Consider the following 20622-nt stretch of genomic DNA (forward strand, 5'->3'; position numbering starts at 1 on the left):
ATCAGCCTCATACTTGAATCAAAACGAATACATTTGGCAGACCGGTGTAAAAATTGTCCTAATCTCTGACTTAAACGTCCTTTTAAGTTTTTCCTTCAGACACGATACCAAAAATTCAGTAGTCGGTGCCAATACCAGTAAAATAACACGATTCTCGATGCCAATTTCGATACCACGGTAAAAAAAAAAGGATTCCATGAACTTGAAACATGAACTTTATTAAAATATTTGAAAAATAGCAAAATGTCATAAGACATACAAAACAAGTGCAATAGAGCATAGCACAACATAATAAAGTGCAATTAAGCCATTCAGCTAACAAGATGAACATTTACATTTACATTTAGTCATTTAGCAGACGCTCTTATCCAGAGCGACTTACAGTAAGTACAGGGACATTCCCCCGAGGCAAGTAGGGTGAAGTGCCTTGCGCAAGGACACAACATCAGTTGGCATGACCGGGAATCGAACTGGCAACCTTCGGATTACTAGCCCGATTCCCTCACCGCTCAGCCACCTGACTCCCTAACAAAATGAGTTTTGGCAAAATTGCATAATTTTTCACAGCATTTCACAACTTTTCTTGGCTAGTTCAAGGTTTTTACTGAGGAAAACTAACATGTTAACATTGTCTTGGGTAAGTCGGGAACGTCTTGGACTGACAATGATTCCTGAGACACTGAAGACCCTTTCGGAAGCACAGCTTGAAGCTGCAATGCAGAGATACCTCCTTGCAAATTCTGCAAGTTGAGGTATTGGGCCTCCATTCATTTTCCACCAGATGAGGTGATCTTCGTCTGCGCTCAGTTCTGGCATTTTGCTATATACCAGGAACTCACCATTTAACTTGTGTGGAGAGCCCTGCTTGAGATGATGTGACATCACTGCCCTTCTTCTCTCCTTGAATTGCTGAAAGCAGATGCTTCAAATCAGTCTTTGACTTTTTAGATGGCCTGCTTTGGCTCAAGGCCTCTGCTCCTGTTGCCATGGTGGTTTCAGATGTACCAGCTCCATCATCGGTATTCCCCACTTGCTCCAGGAGACTTTGCTTCACGTCATCCTCCAGAGCAACAAAACTGGCCTTAAATCTTGGATCTAGGTAGGTGGCAGTGTTTAGCAGGAGCTGCACCTCCCTATTCTCATAACGTTGGTTGAGGCTTTCCCTTACTAAGCTCTTCATCTCTCTAGTAAGTAGAGTGTCATCCTCCTTATCCCTGAGACAAGAGAGCATCTTCCATAACAGCAGTAAGACAGAGGAGAGAGTAGTGTGCTTCTCACCACTGAGTGCATCTGGAAAAGGACTCAGTGGCTCAAGGACTTCTTTCAGTGTTTCTAGGATTGTGATGTCATTGTCTTTTGGCATCAGGTGCCATTTTTTTCTGTCCTCTGCCAGGACTGCACACAGAGCTTGCTGCTGCTCCACAAATCTCTCCACCATATCATAAGAGGAATTCCAACGGGTGGGTGCATCGTGTATCAAATTGTGTTCTGTTTTTGTTTTGTTTTGAGTTGTCGCGACAGCTTTGATGACCTGGTGAAGGCAGATATGGTTCTGCGCAGCCTTGACAGGGCTGTAGATACCCTGTCGATGTTGATGGCTTTGTTAACGGCCAGGTGCAAGTTGTGGCCAAAACAAGGGATCCATGTGTAGTCATCTTTAAAAGCCTTTTGGTTGTTGGATGCATTGTCTGTTGTGATGCCTGCTAGTTTTGCAATGTCCAACTTCCACTCCTCAGTAACTACTTCGTCAAATGCCTCCCTCAAACTGTCACTTGTGTGGTCTGAGTTCAGGCCACTACAGACTAAACACCAGGAGTGCAACTCCCATGACTGTGTTATGTATTGCATGGTAATGGACATGAACGTGTCTGCAGCTCTGCTTGTCCACAGGTCAGTTGTGCATGCATAGAATGGCTTTTCTTTGAGATATTGTGTGATCAGGTCCCTTGTTTCACTGTAGATTTTTGGTATTTCTGTGTACATGAAATAATTTCTACTTGGAAGTTGATATCTGGGATTGAATTTATGGAGCATTTGCTGAAATCCGTTTTTTTCAACAATGTAGACAGGGAGTTGGTCGATACATATGAACTCTGCTACACTTCTATCCAATCTCCTGGCCTCATTTGAATTTCTCTCATATTTTTTGTGCTTCCCTAGAGCCTCGGTTATGGTTGGCTGTGATTGCTGACTTCGAGTTGGCTGAGTTGTCTCCTGGACGTCATCCTCTGGTTGAAACTGGAAAAGGAAAATTGACATTTCAGTTAATATAGTTAATTCACTATTAATTCATTCAATAGAAAGAGCACAGGCACCTATAATGCACAAGCACCTGCCTGCCCTGCACATTGGCTCCAGCCCACGCACGCACACACCTATTAGTAGATGCAGCCATTTGAAAATCTTTACCACTAAAGACTAAAGCTTCTTAAAGGACGTATTAAATACAAAATAAATCAATGTTCGTTGTGGTCGCGGCGAAATTCTGTCACTCGCAAATCGTCTTTTAGGCTATACATGAGTCTATGGCATTGTAAAAAAAAAATGGCTCATCGTGTTTTGTTAAACCAATTGCATATTCATTTGTAACTATATTAAACTAGGACATTCAGTGAATTTTGCTAGTTTTGACATGATTCTTGCAAGATACAGGGCTGCATACATTTCTCTCCATCTAACCAATTGTAGGCTATGCTAACGTTAAAACAGAATAGCTAACCTAAACTACGTAGGCTACATAACATAAGCCATTATAAAGTACTGCCTCTCGTACCTTATTGCTTAAATAACACACGTGCCCACCATCTCAAACATCATGTAACTTGTATTTCAGTATGACAGATTAAAAAAACATTAAAAGTACATTCTTTGGATGTTGTTAATATGAATCAGAACTCACCTTGAATTCTTTGAACAAATCCGGATGACGGTCTTTCAGGTGTTTGGCTAAATTGGAAGTATTACCTCCCTTGGTCTGAAGACCACAGTAGCATGTTTTACAAAGTGGCTTCTGCGGATTAATTATAACCCCACTGTCATCTGCCTCAAACGCAAAATACTTCCAAACACAACTTTTTGTGCCTTTCTTTTCAACGAGTCGAGGTGGGGCGATCTCTGCAGCTGCTGCAGTTGCCATCTTGGTTTTCTGAATGTAAACGTCGGCTGGAACAGTCCAGAATACTGCCCCCATCAGTTCCAGAAGAGGCGCAGCACCGATGCTAACATCTGGCATCGGCGCTCACGGTGCTTCAAAAAAATGGGCATCGTCTGTGTTTTGTTATTTTAGCATCGAAAGGTGTTGTAAGTATCGGTTCTCGTGACATCCCTACTCATATTGCATTCATTCATTAATAAAGAACCCCCTTTGAAGCTTATTCTAACAACAACGTTGTGACAGGCAGTAGCTATCTCAGATGGAATCGCGATTCAAACAGTACCATCTGCTAACTGAAAATATGCCCCCAAAAACGTAAAAAAGCTTGACATTTATTTAGGGGAAAATTGCTCATTCATAAAAAGCTCACTGGTTGCGATCATTGTCAGTAACAACGCAAAATGCGATATAGCCTTGTGTAGAGAAGCTGACACAGGTAAATTGTACTTGGCTACTACTAATGACTACTGTTGTGTTCGTCTTGGTAGCGATTGCGTTGCTTGAATTCGATTCAACGTTTCGTTGTACGGTTTAGGCAGAAATTACGTTTTTTTATGAACAGATTGACAAAGTTTAGGCTGTGGCAATGAAGTTCAGGTTGGTAGTCAGATAGTTAAATCAAGTTTTTCATTAGTGGAAACCTATGGCTCTGGTAAATAACGTAAATAAGCTTGACATTTATTACAGAACATGGCTCTGATGGAAACTAAGGGGAGTTCCGAACATGTTCTGTCGCCGTTTGGCTTCCGAGATGCTTTTTTTACTTGACTGTCTGGCATACAGCATTGCAGTGAGCTACATTGGTTTGAAACCACAGGTAATGATAATTTCACCAAAAAATCATTTACTTTTAATCTAATGTCATAATAAATCCTACAACAAAAATGTATTTGTGAGGAATGTTTATTTTAACGATTGAAAACGGATGCATCACAGCAGGGCCGGCCCAGGCCTTTATGGGGCCTTAAGCAGAAATTATTTGGGGGCCCCTCGGCATCGCCAATTATATATATTTTTTCTTAATTACCGTATTTCTTCTATTAAATTTATTACACATAATTTTTTCCATCATTTTTGTTGTGCCGTTTATTCGTGGGCGGCGTTTATTTGAGGGCAGCGTTTAATCGAAGAAATACGGTATTCTAGGATAGCTGCGCTAGCATGCTAACGTGTTAGTTCGCTACATTAAATGTTCTTAAATATTTGAAAAGTACGGTCTTCTAGATCACCGATTAAGCAACGAGCAAATGTCAATGTTAGTTAGACTAGCTAGCTCTATCTCATCTGCTTTTTATTAACGCTGATTTGCAAGGAAGTTAGCTACAAGAACAGCTAGATAGCGAAAACACCTAGACTACCTACTGTAGCCTGTAAACAAGCTTGCTAACAAAAGAGCACAGGTGCTTCTCCAGTTCTTTCAATAAATAGGCTAGACTGCTATTCCGTTTTCTGGCAATTTTTTCATAAGCTTCCCTTCTATGCAGCTTAACAGCTAGTCTCTAGCTAGCTATACTAATTTGCCAGGTAAGGTATGTTGATGTGATATTTGAAACGTATTTAGCTAACAGTGTACTCCTAGTGCAACACAAGAGAATGTTCATTAAAATCACATTCTGCTACTAGGTATTTCAGGACATGCTACTCCTACCGTATTTCTGGGGCGGCGTTTATTACACAATGTACATTTTTGGTGCAGCGAAGAAACACGGTACATCAAACTGTAATTTCATGTGCTCTTGGGGGCCCTCTGGTGGCCACGGGGGCCCTAAGCAGCCGCTTAGTTCGCTTATGCCTTGGGCCGGCCCTGCATCACAGACCGCTGTCGTATGTGTCGCCCGGGCAACAGAGGCTAATGTCATGATAGCTAGCTAACGCATCAGTAAAATAGTAGACTACTGTTTCCGAAAGTAGATGTACTTCTTAATTATATCCGCTCATATTGTACATTACATTTCACATCACAAATTAAAATAGTAAATAGTTATCAGCCTAGCTTTTTTGCTTGTGGTGTTTCTGCAGCTGTCTGCCGTTTTAGGTAAAGCCTAGCCATATCTCCCAGAAGTTAACGAGCTGCTCAGAGCCTGTTTAATATATTAGACATTCTCTGGAGCTGCTAAACTAATGTTCCGCTACAGGTAGTCACACGTGTTTAGGTGGTCACGCGTGTTTTCGTGACTCTAGTGACTGTGGCTAGCAAGTTAGCCACCGTTAGCTTCACTTTCGCCACAAAAACTAAAACCTAAACCGTGCAACGGAACGTAAATCCCAATAGAAGCAACGCAATCGTGACCAAGACGAACATTTTGACACCGTTGTTGTCTATGTAGTCCAAATATTGACTGATCCTTAGGGGTGGGAAAATAATAATAACTAGAGAGGGTACAATGTCTGGGGAAATTGTAGGGTGTGCTTGCTTGCGTCGGTTGCACAGGGGTCCGTTTTTGAATGACATTTTTACAACTGATATTTCTGTATATTTTATATAAAAATGCATACTTATTATTTATAAAGATGACATAGATTTAAAAGCATTTTTTTTGCTGCTCATTTACAACTGAAAATACGAGTGAAGTGTAGAATGAAATAGATGTCTTCTCATTTCCCCTGCAAGAGGCAGCCTCATCGTTGAAACAAAACGAATAAATTTGGCAGACCGGTGTAAAAATTGACCTAATCTCTATGATTTAAACGTCATTTTAAGTTTTTCCCTTCTCATGATATTTTCAGGCATTTAGCCTACTCATTGCATTCATTCATTAATAAAGAACCCCCTTTGGAGATTATTCTACGACGTTACCCGGCAGTAGAAGATGGAATCGCGATTCAAACAGTACCATCTGCTAACTGAAAATATGCCCCCAAAACGTAAATAAGCTTGACATTTATTCAGTGGAAAATCGCTCATTCATAAAAAGCTCACTGGTAGCGATCATTGTCAGTAACAACGCAAAATGCGATATAGCCCTGTGTGGAGAAGCTGCCCCGGTAAATTGTACTACTAGTACTACGGTACAGTACTAGACTACTGCTGTGTTCGTCTTGGTAGCGATTGCGTTGGTTGAATTGGATTTAACGTTCCGTTGTACGGTTTAAGCTGAAATTAATTATTTTCATGAACAGATTGACAACGTTTAGGCTGTGGCAATGAAGTTCAGGTTAGTAGTTAGATAGACTTTTGATTTAAGTAAGGGGAGTACCGAACATGTTCTGTCGCCGTTTGACTTCCTAAACAGCTGTTTAGTGTAGATGTTTTTGTACAGTAGTGTGTCTCGCGTAAGCTACAGCGTTGCAGTGAGCTACACTGGTTTGAAACCACAGGTAATGGTAATTTCACCAACAAATCGTTTTCTAATGTCAGAATAAATCCTACAACGAAAATGTATATGTGAGGAATGTTTATTTTAACGATTGAAAACAGATAACGCTACATCATAGACCACTGTAGTATGTGTTGCCCGGGCAACACAGGCTAATGTCATGATGCTAATACTTCAGTGAAATAGTAGACTACTGTTTCCGAAAGTAGATGTACTTCCTTAATAATATCAGCTTATATTGTACATTACACATCACAATTGTGTGTCATATCACAAAGTAAAATGAGTAAATAGTTATCACCCTGGCCTCTTTTCTTGTGGCGTTTCTGCAGCTGCCTTGCAGTAAAGCTATAGTTAGCCTAGCTATCCCCCAAGTTAACAGATGCTAAACGAATGTTCTGGCAAAGGTAGTCACGCGTGTTTTCGTGACGTTAGTGACGCAGTGACGTTAGTGACGCAGTGACGTTAGTAACGTCAGTGACTATGGCTAGCAAATTAGCCACCGTTAGCTTCACTTTTCGCCACAAAAACTTAACTTAAGCTTAAACCATGCAACGGAACGTAAATTCTAATAGAAGCAACTCAATCGCTATCAAGACAAAACTTTTCACACCTACGTTGTCTATGTTTTAGGGGGGCAAAACAAAAAAAAAAAAAAAACATATAATATATATGTGAGAGAACAAAGGTTGTGCTCTCGCCGAAGGCTTGAGCACACCCAATAATATATATGTGAGAGAACAAAGGTTGTGCCCTTGCTGAAGGCAAAGCACACCCAATAAGATATATGTGAGAGAACAAATGTTGTGCCCTTGCCAAAGGCAAAGCACACCCAATTAAACTTCATATTTAGATTCTAAACTTTTATGCAGATTTTAGATGGTTAACCAGAAGAAACCTTCGGCCCTAACAGCTAACCGTTTATGAAGTACCCACAAGGTGGTGTGTGAACTTGGCAGACCTACCTGTTGAGGCCTTTGATGATAAAGGCTTTCCCTGAATGCTGAGAATCAAGTTTCTTTATCACATTGTATAGCTCATGGTTCAGCTGAAAAGAGAAGCATGCTGCATCACCTTTTATGCTTATAGGCTGTTTTCATGCAGTGATTTGTGATTTGAAAAAGAAGACACTATAAACTAAATATGAATACAGTACATACTCAAATGTATATCTGTAAATGAAAAGATTATGCAATGCATAAATAATATGCATTGCACTGCAAATATCTTGATTTTGCTTTTCTTGAGATGATCCATGTTCATAAAATTGTAAAGGTGGTTTTCTTACCACGCTCATCTCCTTGTAGAAGACGTCCCTCAGGTTGGAGATGTTTTGAAATACGGTCACGTAGCATCCAATCCGGCTAATGTTTCACACAAAAATATATTTAGATAAACTTACATTCATAGCACTGCTATTTCGATGGATACAAACCATGCACAGGTGTGTTTTATAACATCTTTTTATTCTAGGTGATGATGGGATAGGGATGATGGGCTACATCATGTTACATAAGGTTACCTGGATCTTGATGGAAAGTAGCCTTTATGATCGTTAGCTGTAAACCAGCATACTTTTACCTCTGATAGAGAACCGGAAGCTCCTCTCTTAGTTCTTTGTTGATTTCCTCAAAGACTCTCTGTACTTTGTTGAACTCCTCCTCTGCCTGATCACACAGAAAAGCAATATAAAATAACTTTATTTACTGACACTTTCAAATAGCTTCACCAAAAAATAGCAGAAGGAATTCCTATTCATGTATGCAAGTACTGAAAACCCTGGAGTTACAATACCTTGGCTATTTTCCCATCGTCTTTTTTTTTGGCACTTTGGAGCGCTTCCAAGTGGTGGCGCGAGGAGTCGTAATCCACCAGCTTGCGACCCCGTTTGGCCATGCGCTCCTGAGAGACAAAGGTATAAAAAGTCTATGCAAACAATTATAATTCCTATAGAAAAGTATTGTTATCTTAGTGGTCAATCAGGGGACATACAGTAATCAACAGATGTAATAATATTGAGTAATCAGAAGGTTGCCGGTTCGATACCCAGCCGTGCACAAATGACTGTGTCCTTGGGCAAGGCACTTCACCCTACTTGCCTCAGGGGGAATGTCCCTGTACTTACTGTAAGTTGCTCTGGATAAGAGCATCTGCTAAAATGACTAAATGTAAATGTACCTTGACCTCAGGAAACTGGCTGTTATAATTCTCCATGGTGTGCACGATCTGGTCAGCTAGTTTCTCTTCATAGTCGTTCCAAAGAAGATCTTCACTCTTAACAAAATGATGGTCAGGTATCACCAGAATGCATTAGTCATGATATCACCAGAGACACTTTTTAGGATGCAAACGTAATTTGTAGGGCTGCAACAACGAATCGATAAAATCGATAACATTCGTTTATTAAAAGAGTTGGCAACGAATTTCATTATCGATTTGTTGTGTTGCGCGACTATTAAGCCACTAAATAGGTCGCGGAGATGTGAGTATTATTTCTTTTTTTAGAGTTGAGCGCAGAGCAACAAAAAAAACTCCTAGACTTTTAGCTACGGTACTAATGCTGAGGGCTTGGTTCAGCCTAAACCGTGCAACGGAATGTAAATCCCTATACAAGCAACGCAATTGGGACCAAGACGAACATTTTGACACTTGCGTCGTCTACGTAGTCCAAATATTTAGGGATCCTTAGGGGTGGTGTAAGGCTGGGTGTCAAACTTGCCCCCACCTCTCATATGCTAAAGTCGGGAGTTTCTGGATGGTCTCAACTTGATGGCTCTCACACCCCATTCAGGATTTGGACTGATTGGTTGTCCTACTTTGAAGACCTCCTTAATCCCACCAACACGCGTTCCGACGTGGAGGCAGAGTCTGGGGACATTGGGGGGGGCCCTTCTATCTCTGGGGCTGAGGTCGCCGAGGTGGTTGAAAAGCTCCGCGGTGGCAAGGCCCCTGGGGTGGATGAGGTCCGCCCGGAGTTCCTTAAGGCTCTGGATGTTGTAGGGCTGTCTTGGTTGGCACGACTCTGCAACATCGCGTGGACATCAGGGACAGTGCCTCTGGACTGGCAGACCGGGGTGGTGGTTCCCCTCTTTAAAAAGGGGGACCGGAGGGTGTGCTCCAACTTTAGGGGGATCACACTCCTCAGCCTCCCTGGGAAAGTCTATTCAGGGGTGCTGGAGAGGAGGGTCCGTCGGATTGTCGAACCTTGGATTCAGGAGGAGCAATGTGGTTTTCGTCCTGGCCGTGGAACTGTGGACCAGCTCTATACCCTCGGCAGGGTTCTGGAGGGTGCATGGGAGTTCGCCCAACCAGCCTACACATGTTTTGTGGATTTGGAAAAGGCGTTCGACCGTGTCCCTCGGGAGCTCATGTGGGGGGTGCTCCGGGAGTACGGGGTACCGGACTCCCTGATCGGGGCTGTTCGGTCCCTGTACGACCGGTGCCAGAGTTTGGTCCGCATTGCCGGTAGTAAGTCGAACTTGTTCCCGGTGAGGGTTGGACTCCGCCAGGGCTGCCCTTTGTCACCGATTCTGTTCATAACTTATATGGACAGAATTTCTAGGCGCAGCCAGGGCGTTGAGGGGGTCCGGTTTGGGGACCTCAGGATCGGGTCGCTGCTTTTTGCGGATGATGTGGTCCTGTTGGCTTCATCGGGCCGTGACCTCCAGCTCTCACTGGAGCTGTTCGCAACCGAATGCGAAGCGGCTGGGATGGGAATCAGCACCTCCAAATCTGAGGCCATGGTTATCGACCGGAAAAAGGTGGAGTGCAATCTCCGGGTCGGGGAGGAGATCTTGTCCCAAGCGGAGGAGTTCAAGTATCTCGGGGTCTTGTTCACGAGTGAGGGAAGGATGGAGCGCGAGATCGACAGGCGGATCGGTGCGGCGTCCGCAGTGATGCGGGCTCTGCATCGGTCCGTTGTGGTGAAGAAGGAGCTGAGTCGAAAGGCGAAGCTCTCTATTTACCAGTCGATCTACGTTCCTACCCTCACCTATGGTCACGAACTGTGGGTAGTGACCGAAAGAACGAGATCGCGGATACAAGCGGCCGAAATGAGTTTTCTCCGCAGGGTGTCCGGGCTCTCCCTTAGAGATAGGGTGAGAAGCTCGGTCATCCGGGAGGGGCTCAGAGTAGAACCGCTGCTCCTCCGCGTCGAGAGGGGCCAGTTGAGGTGGCTCGGGCATCTGATAAGGATGCCTCCTGGACGCCTCCCTGGTGAGGTGTTCTGGGCACGTCCCACTGGGAAGAGGCCCCGGGGAAGACCCAGGACACGCTGGAGGGACTATGTCTCTCGGCTGGCCTGGGAACGCCTCGGGGTCCCCCAGGAAGAGCTGGTGGAAGTGGCCGGGGAGAGGAAAGTCTGGGCCTCCCTGCTTAGGTTGCTGCCCCCGCGACCCGACCCCCAGACAAGCGGAAGATGATGGATGGATGGAAAGTTGTCCTTGTGTATTAAGGGTTGTCCTTGTGTATAAAGGGAATTGTACTGCATTGTTCTGTTGTTTCTTCATCTCCTGAAACTTTCTCCTCAGCTCTCCCTTGTCCTACTGTCCTACTCCTTGCTCACCTCTTGCTTTCTCTCTGATTTACAATGATCATGGTAGAGTAGGTAGTACAACGGTACTTAGGAATGCTTGGCTGGACCTGATGTTAGTTTCTTCCAGGATCACAATGACTCGTATTGAGAGACTTGTTGCTATTGTTGGTTAGTTGTAACGAATTTAAATTCCTGTACTCGCTGTGAAATATTTTACTGTTGATTGCTTTTCTACAGGTTCACTCTTGCACTTTTTGAGGTTCATGTTGTTTATTTGTAACTTGTTTGACTGCATGCTCTTATGGTTTTTCCCTTTGGCACTTATTTTTTTTTCACAATTTATGCTTCATGTTTTGGCTGCCCGCAATGTTTGGGGCTATCTCGTTGTTATGATCAGTGACCCATGCACTTTTGTAAAGCTCTCTCTTGGAAGTCGCTTTGGATAAAACGTCTGCTAAATGCATAAATGTAAATGTAGTTAAGATTTAAAGCTTTCATTTTGTAACATGTTTGCCGTGTAATTGATTTCATTCATTTGCAATGTTATTAAATGCATATGTAATTTTGACCTTACTTTGACCATTCTTGCTCTGATTTAACCCATAGAGTCGAGTAACTGTAATTACATTGGTATTGGCATTATTTGGTTCATGCTAATACTCCGTTCAGTTTTCCATCTTCCTTTAAACCATAGGGGAATTCGTTTTGGTTGTTTGGCCAATATTTAACCCCCTACAGTGGGAAAATAATAATAAATATATATGGGAGAGAACAATGGTTGTGCTCGCCGAAGGCTTGAGCCCAATTTTTATTTGAATCATTGATTAACCCTTGTGCTGCCTTCAGGTCAAATGACCCAAAGGTTCACAACGAACCATCGTTGTGTTTACCCAATTTTACCCAATACAAAAACAAATAAAAAGTATTTTCTTTTAACCTTCGCGATGTGGGGGGTCTGAGACAGCCCAACGGTTAAAAGAAAATGCTTCACTTTGTTTTTGTATGCGGTAAAGTTGTTGCAATACGACGGTGGGTTACAATCAGGGTTCTAAATTAACACCCGCCAAATGCGGGTTAAAATTCATTTTGGCGGGTGTTAATAAAAACTCACTAGCCAGTTTGGCCAGTGATACATGAGGCACTAGATGAATGATACATAAGGCTCTGTTCTCGGCATGGTTCTCGGTCATTATCTCCCTGGCAGTACTTCCTAAGTTTCCCATGAACACTGTGCCGTAATGCTACGTGATAACGTTTTATACGCCCATTGGCTGCGCGCAGTTGAAGTGAAACCGGCGCGATAAACCGTGGAAACGAACGGAGCGTCCACCAGAAAACACAAGGAAGAAGTCAAACGAAGCATAGCGGATCATAGGAGGTAACTTAATGCGGCGGTGGTTAGGACAAACTTCTGGGGGCGAGAAGAGGAACGAGGCAGGGGATGAGGAATTGATAGCACTAGAGAAACGAAGAAAAGAAAATGTAATGCCAAATGGCCGACGGGTCGGGAATGGCTTGTGTTTGACAATGAAAATGTTGTCATGTTTTGTAAGGATTGCCGCATGTAGTCTACGCATAAGAAAAATTATGTTGCTTACTGACACAGTCTAGTGTAATACACTGTTCTTAATAAAGAGTATATTAGGTCAGTTTAATTAATGCCTGCTTAGGACAAGACGTTTCTGTAAATGCATGGGCAGGAGTCAATCTCATGACGCGAATGGACGTTTTAGCCATTTACAATAAATCGTGTCCTTACGTATTGGTGATTTCACATACCCTTGCATCATACTTCTGTGCTTCATTTTTCTTCATTTTCTGTGTTTTTCATGCCAACAATGTTAATAAAATGATCAAATGCATTCAGGGAAACTCATAATTGTTCTTATTTTCACCAGAAAGAATTAGTTGGCTAGTGGAAATTCTGATTGGCTGGTAACTTTCTAAAGTTACCAGCCAATCAGAAATCAGAATCAGAAATTGGCTGGTGATCAAAAAAGTTCATTTAGAACCCTGGTTACAATGACTGATGGGTCAGAATGACCCGAAGATAACACAAGGGTTAATCAAAAAAAGAATCAACAGATTAATCGATTATTAAAATAATCGTTAGTTGCAGCCCTAGTAATTTGTTTGTTGAAAAGTACACCACACAAATATGTTTAACACATTTTACATAAAAAATAAACAAACGTTACTGTGTGAGACTGACATGAACCATAAGGCTGTAAAAACTTCAAAGACAACAATTCAAGTTTCAGGTTCCCCCTACATTTATGCCTTTCTCCCCAAATGCCTGTGTCTTGGTTTGCATTTGGCTTTTCAAACTGTATAAGAATGAAAGACATTCAAGTGAAGTAGAAAACAAGGGAGAAGAGATCCACAGCTTACATCCATAATGATGGGTAGGTCTTCTCCTCCTTGCCACTCTGGTTCGTACACATCCTTTAACGTCTGGGACAGACGCTTGGATGATTCGTGCATTGCTGTGGAAAAGAAATTAGGAGAAAATGGCTAATCAAAGACTTAAAAGTCTTTCAAGGAATTATTTTTGCTTTAGAATGGCACATGATGACTGTTGCTACAAGAAAATGTTTGCTACAAGTATACAGTGCATCCGGAAAGTATTCACAGCACTTCACTTTTTCCAAGTTATGTTACAGCCATATTCCCAAATGGATTAAATGCATTTTTTCCCTCAAAATTCTACACAAAATACCCCATAATGATAAGGTGAAAAAATATTTTGGGCGAATTTCTGCAAATCTATATATATAAAAAAAAGAAAATCACATGTACATGTAACATGTATGTATATGTAAGTATTCACAGCCTTTGACATGACACTCAAAATTGAGCTCTGGTGCTTCCTGTTTCCACTGATCATCCTTGATATTTCTACAACTTAATTGGAGTCCACCTGTGGTAAATTCAGTGAAGTGGACATCATTTGGAATGGCACACACCTGTCTATATACGGTCTTACAGTTGACAGTGCATGTCAGAGCATAAACCAAGCCATTAAGTCCAACGAATTTTCTGTAGACCTCCAAGACAGGATTGTATCGAGGCACAGATCTGGGGAAGGGTACAGAAAAATGTATGCAGCATGGAAGGGTCCCAATGGGCACAGTGGCCTCCATCATCCATAAATGGAAGATGTTTTGAACCACCAGGATTCTTCCTAAAGTTGGCCGCCCAGCCAAACTGAGTGATCAGAGGAAAAGGGCCTTAGTCAGGAAGGTGATCAAGAACCCAATGGTCACTAACAGAGCCCCAGCATTGCTCTGTGAAGAGAGGAGAACCTTCCAGAAGGAAAACCATCTCTACAGCACTCCACCAATTAGGCCTGTATGATAGAGTGGCCAGAAGGAAGCCACTCCTCAGTTAAAGGCACATGACAGCCTGCCAGGAGTTTGCCAAAAGGCACCTGAAGGACTCTCAGACAATGAGAAACAACAATCTCTGGTCTGATGAAACAAAGATGTAACTCTTTGGCCTATTTTCCGGATGCACTGTAATACAGGTGCACATTTAGCTCGCACAGAGGAAATACTGGTGGTTAAGGTACTAATCTGGCATTAGGTGAATCAGCATCTGAAACCTCACTATCATAAGACAAGAACGAAGAACGGTAAACAAACAAGCATGGAAGGAGCAACCAACCCTGATGTAAATATAGTTAAATATAACAATATGAGTCTAACGTAATGTTTATATTAGACTACATAAAGCTCAAAAAATATTTTGCGCTCAAATTAATGCTAAAATGTTTTGCTTGCGCGCTCTGCCAGCTCGCATTACTTGTTGAAGTCCCTAACTACACTCACATCAAACCGACACTAGGACCTAGGTTTGGGCTAAGCCACTAATGTTTACTAACATCTGGCTCCGCCCCTGCCTACCACCACACATAGAACTTTATTCTGTGGTAAACACTGTAAAGTGGATATACTTTCAGATATATAGATCAGTGAATTGTTAAATAAATTTACTGATGTCAAAACTGCCAGCACATTGCAAATGTACAAGCGCTGTATGGTGATTTAGGTCTACAATTATGACAACCATTGTGCATGTAATGACTTATTAACTAAATGTTTGTACTGGTAAGACAATTTAACAGAGAACCAATATAGTACATTTTGATCAACATAACATAAGCAATTTATAACGTAGGACAAGGCAGACAAATGAAGGCTACATAATAATTTGCATGAATGTAGGATACCACAGCATTGGCAATTTTGACTAGAATGTGGAGGTTGAATAAGTACTTCAGTCATGACAAAGAATTTCAATTGTGATCTGAGAAATATAGGTACCAAAATCACTGACAAGAAATGTCATCACCAGCTGCATGACTTGAACTGCACTATCTATCTATAATTCCAGGAATCTGTGTGCCTGTGCCACCAATTTTATCACAGGCACTATGTACTAGTGTAACAAATCACTAATACGATTAGAATTTGCATTTTATACAAATTAATACCTCTAAATGTCTTTACCAGCCAATTCAATTTTCTTCCCACATATTCTTGTCCTCCAGGTACTGGCCTGTTTTGACTGATCAAGTCAATCAAGTAAAATAGTATTACAGAGCCACAAGTAAAACATCGCAGGAGAGGCAAAAACGTTCATGAATGTTACAACCAATCATTGTAACCCTATACAAACATTGCTGTACACCTGCTATCCAATTAAAATAGGCACAAGTAAAGAAAGCTAAGTATCGATTGTCAGTAACAGCTGGCTTTGTTTCTGTTCCTAGCGAAATATCAATTGTTTCTGAACACAAAAAAAACGTGCCAAAGTTTTTTTGCAAACGCATAACAGGGAACTTCAATGTAGTTGAGAACAAGACTATGCACGCCTAGCTCAGCTGGACCTTCAATGCAGCTGGTTGGGAACATTGTCTGCCAGAAACATAAACCTAAACGTAAAACGTTTTATTGTTTTTGAACGTCTTTATCATCAGTGTTGTGTCTGAACGTTTCAGCCCTATGCCTGGCAAGTGTGAGAGCGCCGAATTGCGTAGAGGCCAAGAGCGGTATTGCAGACAGAGATTTCAAGTATAGCTCGCAACATAGACATTTTTGGAGCTGTGAACTTAGTTAAAAAATAAATAACTATGAACTGAACTAGTTCATGTAGAAAGTGAGCTTTCCCAACACTGTCATTACCTAGAATATTGATTACTTGGTAAACTGAAGCCATGTTCATTTTAATACCAAGTTTATTTGTATACAGTAGACTAACTTTTTACAGCAGTGAGAGTAGGATGTATGTATGTCCACACAAAAGTTGTATATAAATGTTTGCATGCATGTCTGCTTATGACAAGGTAAATGCAGTTAAATTACCCCAAAACTTCCAGTTTATTCCTGTTAATTCCCGTTAATTCCCGTGGAAAGTTTCCAACTTTGAATATTCCCGGAATTTTGCAACCCTAGTTAGACGGCAACTTCTTGACCTTTATGTCATTATGACCAGGCAGCTGTGTCTGGGAGGTAGGATAGGAGCAGGCAGCATAGGGCCTGTCTTCAAGCCAGTTACCATGATGGGGCAGAAAGTGAGTCAGTCACTTTACATATTTAGGAACAATCATTGACAATCTCACCTTTCAGACCACATAAAAAAGGCAAGGCAGCGTCTCTCTCTCCCTAGGAAACTGAGGAGCTGCAATGCCAGCAAACATACCCTGACCATGGTCTACAAGTCACTCACTGAGAGTGTTCTCACCTTTTAACACTTTCTTTTGGTATGGGAACCTCCAAGTTAGTCACAGAAACAAGCTGACTGAGGTGGTCATCCAGGGCAGCAAGACAAGCAACTGCAACTCCAGAACCTCATACTTGGTCCATTACCAAGAAGGCAACCCAGGTCTACAAACATCCCACCCACCCCCTTAACTCATAATTTTAGATGTTGCCATCTAGCAGGAGACTCAAGGTCTCTAGCAAAATAATGGGTGGCCAATCTGAACAAGGATACAATAAAATAACCCCGCAGCCCATGAACACCGCTGCCAGAAATTGATTTTATGTATTTTAGGTGTAATTAGGTGTGTCCATTTTAAGTAAATGTAATGGATGATAAAAATTCTTATCTCCCAACATGTAAAGTGAGTGGAACTCTCCTACAGGCATAACACACTTTCTTTGTTTATAGTAGTTCCATATTTTCTGTATTTTTCCATTGGAGGTTGTTAGCGTTTCAAATTTCCCACTGTCACATACTGGGTGCTACGTCACCCATTGTTGGACTGACTGGTTTCTAGTGACACATTACACACATACATTTATTTCCATCCAGAGCCTGCAGTGATTAGATATGTCTTTCCTTATCATTCATCTGGCCCTTTTTTATATTCATCATTTGTGTTGTAATATGATAAAGAATGAATGAATATGAGAAAGTAGAGATAGGTAGCCAGTTATTGTAAAATAACATGATGCAGTGGGTTGGTTTTCCTTCTTCCTTCCCCAATTTTTGGTGTCAGTAGCCACCACTGCTTTGGAGTGATAAAGGTCAGGTCCTACCTTTCACAGCTGTGAAATATGCCCGTACATCTTTTAGCAGCCTGCCCCCATCAGTCTGTTGGTAGGAAAGAAAGACAAAGTTGTTTATATATAGTTGTTTAAATTTTGGTATAAATCGAAGATTTATTACAGTCTTCCAATTAAAAAGACTAGCGCAATGCCCATCAGAATCAGAATGGGATTTATTCACCATGAAAGTTTGCACAGACAAGGAATTTGCTTTGGCAGGAAGGTGCATACAATAAACATATAGGGACCTAAAATTTAAATATGTGGACTATCTATACTAAGGGTACATAAACTAGCAGTACTAAGTGGGATTAGAATAGAATTAAATATAAAATAAAATATAACTTGCCGTAAATTACAATATAAAAATACAAAAATACAAATATTACAAAAAATATAAATGTACAAGATACAATTTGCAATTTGCATACAATTTGCATTCCATGATGCAGCCGGTGATTAAGATGTGGGTTAGTTGATTTGGAGACACACACACACACAAATTCATGGAATTATAGATGGGTACCGTAATTTTCAGAAAATAAGCAGCATTTTCTATAAACCGCACCCCACCAGAATGGGATCTTTGTGTTTGTAAATCACAAAGAGTATTAACCGCACTGGAATTATGGCGCACTTGACACTGTTAAATACAGTTTAAATTATATTTGTCGAAGAAAGCTTTATATTCCAAAAGGTTACCAGACATCTATAACATCATTCACAAACACAATGTCCTTTTCATACCAATCATATTTAAACAATGATTTCCTATTGATTACAATGACCCTATTGTTCCATAAGGCTCAAATTTGTTAAGATAGACATTTTTAGGCTCTAAATTTTTAAGCTCGAATTTTTTGGGGGGGGCTCGAATTTGAGCAACCTGAATTTCCGAGTCTTGAATTTTTGGGTCAGATTATTATTATTTTTCATTGAAATGTATATTCCCGGACGTGTAGATTCACCCTCTACAACATCCAGAAGATCAGGAGATACCTGTCTGAGCACTCCATCCAGCTGCTATTCCAAGCACTTGTCCTCTCCAAGTTGGACTACTGCAACTCGCTGCTCGCTGGTCTCCCAGCATGTGCAACCCGCCCTCTTCAGAGGATTCAGAACGCAGCGGCCCACATGGTCTACAATCTACCCAGACGCTCCCATGTTACCCCGCTCCTCATCTCTCTCCACTGGCTACCTATCATGACCCGTATCAGATTCAAGACCCTGGTACTGACCTTCCGAGCAGTGAACGGGACTGCACCCGTCTACATCAAGTCTCTCCTGCAGCCTTACACCCCCACCCGTCACCTACGGTCTTCTTCAGACAACCGCCTGGTGGTCCCACCGCTCAAGACCGCCCGGTCCCAACACAAGCTCTTCTCCTGTCTGGCCCCCCAGTGGTGGACAACGGTACTTAGGAATGGTTCGCTTGACCCGATGTTAGTTTCCTCAAGGATCACAATGACTCTTGCTTAGAGACTTGTTGCTCTTGTGGTTAGTGGTAACTGATTGAAATTTTTGTACTCGCTGTGATATATTGGTTTTATTATTGTTGCTTGTTTTTTTTCCACAGGTACACTTGCACTTACAGCAGTTCATGTTGTTTAATTGTAACTTGTTTAACTACATGCTCTTATGGTTCTTCCCTTTGGCACTTACTTTGGTTGTTCACAATGTGTGCTTCATGTTTTGACTACTCGCAATGTTTTTGTGGCTATCTTGTTGTTATTATCAGTGACCTATGCACTTTGTAAAGCTCTCTCTTGGAAGTCGCTTTGGATAAAAGCGTCTCCTAAATGAATAAATGTAAATGTATATTCATCTGTGAATTCGGTGTTGTTTAAATTTCAATATTAAAGATCCTGTAAAGTGGAATTAAAAACGAGTTTCAAGTTCACCACACCACAGAATAATGTGTTATTAATAGTGGTGGGCCGTTATCGGCGTTAACGCGCTGAGACTCTTATAGGCGATAAAAAAAAATATCGCCGTTAATCTATTCTCAAAGTTGGGTTGGGAGCTGGGTCTATACTACGCAAGCTAATGATGACTTTCACCTTGATATTTTAGCGCGGATGTATATCTAGCCGAATTGCACTGTAGGGGGCGAGAATGAGTCTTCGAACCTGTGTGTATGCCTTGTGTATGAAATTATCACATCAAACGTGACGTGCTAACATGGATGCAGCTATGAAGCCGCCTGGTTTGCTTGTGCTATGCGTAATTAGTTTACTGTAGGAGTTCTTCCAGTCTCAAATACCACCTAAACGCAAAGCATCCCTTAGCTAATGCGGAAGATGCCGGGCCAAGCACTGATGTAGTGCAGGGGAAGAGTCGTCGTCAAACTACGATGTTTGAGTGCAACCGAGGCAAGCCCGTCAGCACAGCTCTATCAGCCAAGCTAACTAATCTAATAAACACAAGTACATCTTATTGAACATAATTTATTTTCATCAACAATTATCATAGTAGAACAGCTTTCTCAAGCAGTTTGTGATGCATTTTGGAAACAGGAGATGAGCTCCTGGTCTAATGCGCCACCTGGCTTGAGAAACCCGTTCTCAAAGACCTACTGTTCGAGACTGGGGGGGCATGTCGCCTGAAGGAGCTGAAGCAAGGTTTTCGCGCTTTGCACATGCTTTCAGGAACTCATTTCACACGTATATAATATACTTATATATGTAAGCAAAACACGGAATTTACTTTCGAGATCTTTAAGTATTCAATGCCTTTTAAAATTCAAAACATTGTGATTTGCTTCCATACAAATGGCAGCGTGCCCTCTGCTGACATCCTGAATGTGACTGTCAAGCTCGTAGGAGCAAATTCCGGGTCACAACACAAAAATCTATGCAAAATTGAGAAAGAAGATTTCCACACACTATTTTAATTCCCATGTTTAAGCACATCAAAGACAATCAGATAACGGGTCGTTTATTCATTTTCCGTTTTCTATTATCAAAACAGAAAATTGGTTGTTTTCCTTTTGTTGTTTTCCTATTTCTAAATGGTAGTCGGGAAACAGCTCGTTTCCCGATTTTGGTTTTCTTATTTTAAAAC

At 41.6% G+C, this 20622-nt stretch overlaps 2 protein-coding genes across 4 annotated transcripts in view; both read right to left on the reverse strand.

Moving 5' to 3' along the window:
- Window positions 1–20622, reverse strand: part of bin2b (bridging integrator 2b) — a 44927-nt gene that overhangs the window by 18775 nt on the left and 5530 nt on the right. For 2 of the 3 annotated variants that reach the window (XM_067236883.1, XM_067236875.1), the window contains exons 3-9: window positions 17551–17605; window positions 13397–13491; window positions 8650–8745; window positions 8266–8373; window positions 8053–8138; window positions 7760–7835; window positions 7437–7519 (exon numbers count right to left, since the gene is read on the reverse strand). In XM_067236883.1, coding sequence (XP_067092984.1) covers window positions 7437–7519; window positions 7760–7835; window positions 8053–8138; window positions 8266–8373; window positions 8650–8745; window positions 13397–13491; window positions 17551–17605 — 599 coding nt within the window. Of the gene's footprint in view, window positions 1–7436; window positions 7520–7759; window positions 7836–8052; window positions 8139–8265; window positions 8374–8649; window positions 8746–13396; window positions 13492–16371; window positions 16479–17550; window positions 17606–20622 lie in introns of those variants that run through there. The other variant, XM_067236890.1, reaches the window with a different exon arrangement.
- LOC136949857 (E3 SUMO-protein ligase ZBED1-like) lies at window positions 577–3304 on the reverse strand. Its single transcript, XM_067244046.1, has 2 exons — window positions 2900–3304; window positions 577–2238 (listed from the first exon to the last, which is right to left on the reverse strand). Exons 1-2 carry the CDS (start codon window positions 3230–3232, stop codon window positions 1477–1479), a joined length of 1095 nt encoding a protein of 364 aa, XP_067100147.1. The 5' UTR covers window positions 3233–3304; the 3' UTR covers window positions 577–1476.

Source organism: Osmerus mordax, chromosome 1 (assembly GCF_038355195.1).
Source record: "Osmerus mordax isolate fOsmMor3 chromosome 1, fOsmMor3.pri, whole genome shotgun sequence".
NCBI lineage: Eukaryota > Metazoa > Chordata > Actinopteri > Osmeriformes > Osmeridae > Osmerus > Osmerus mordax.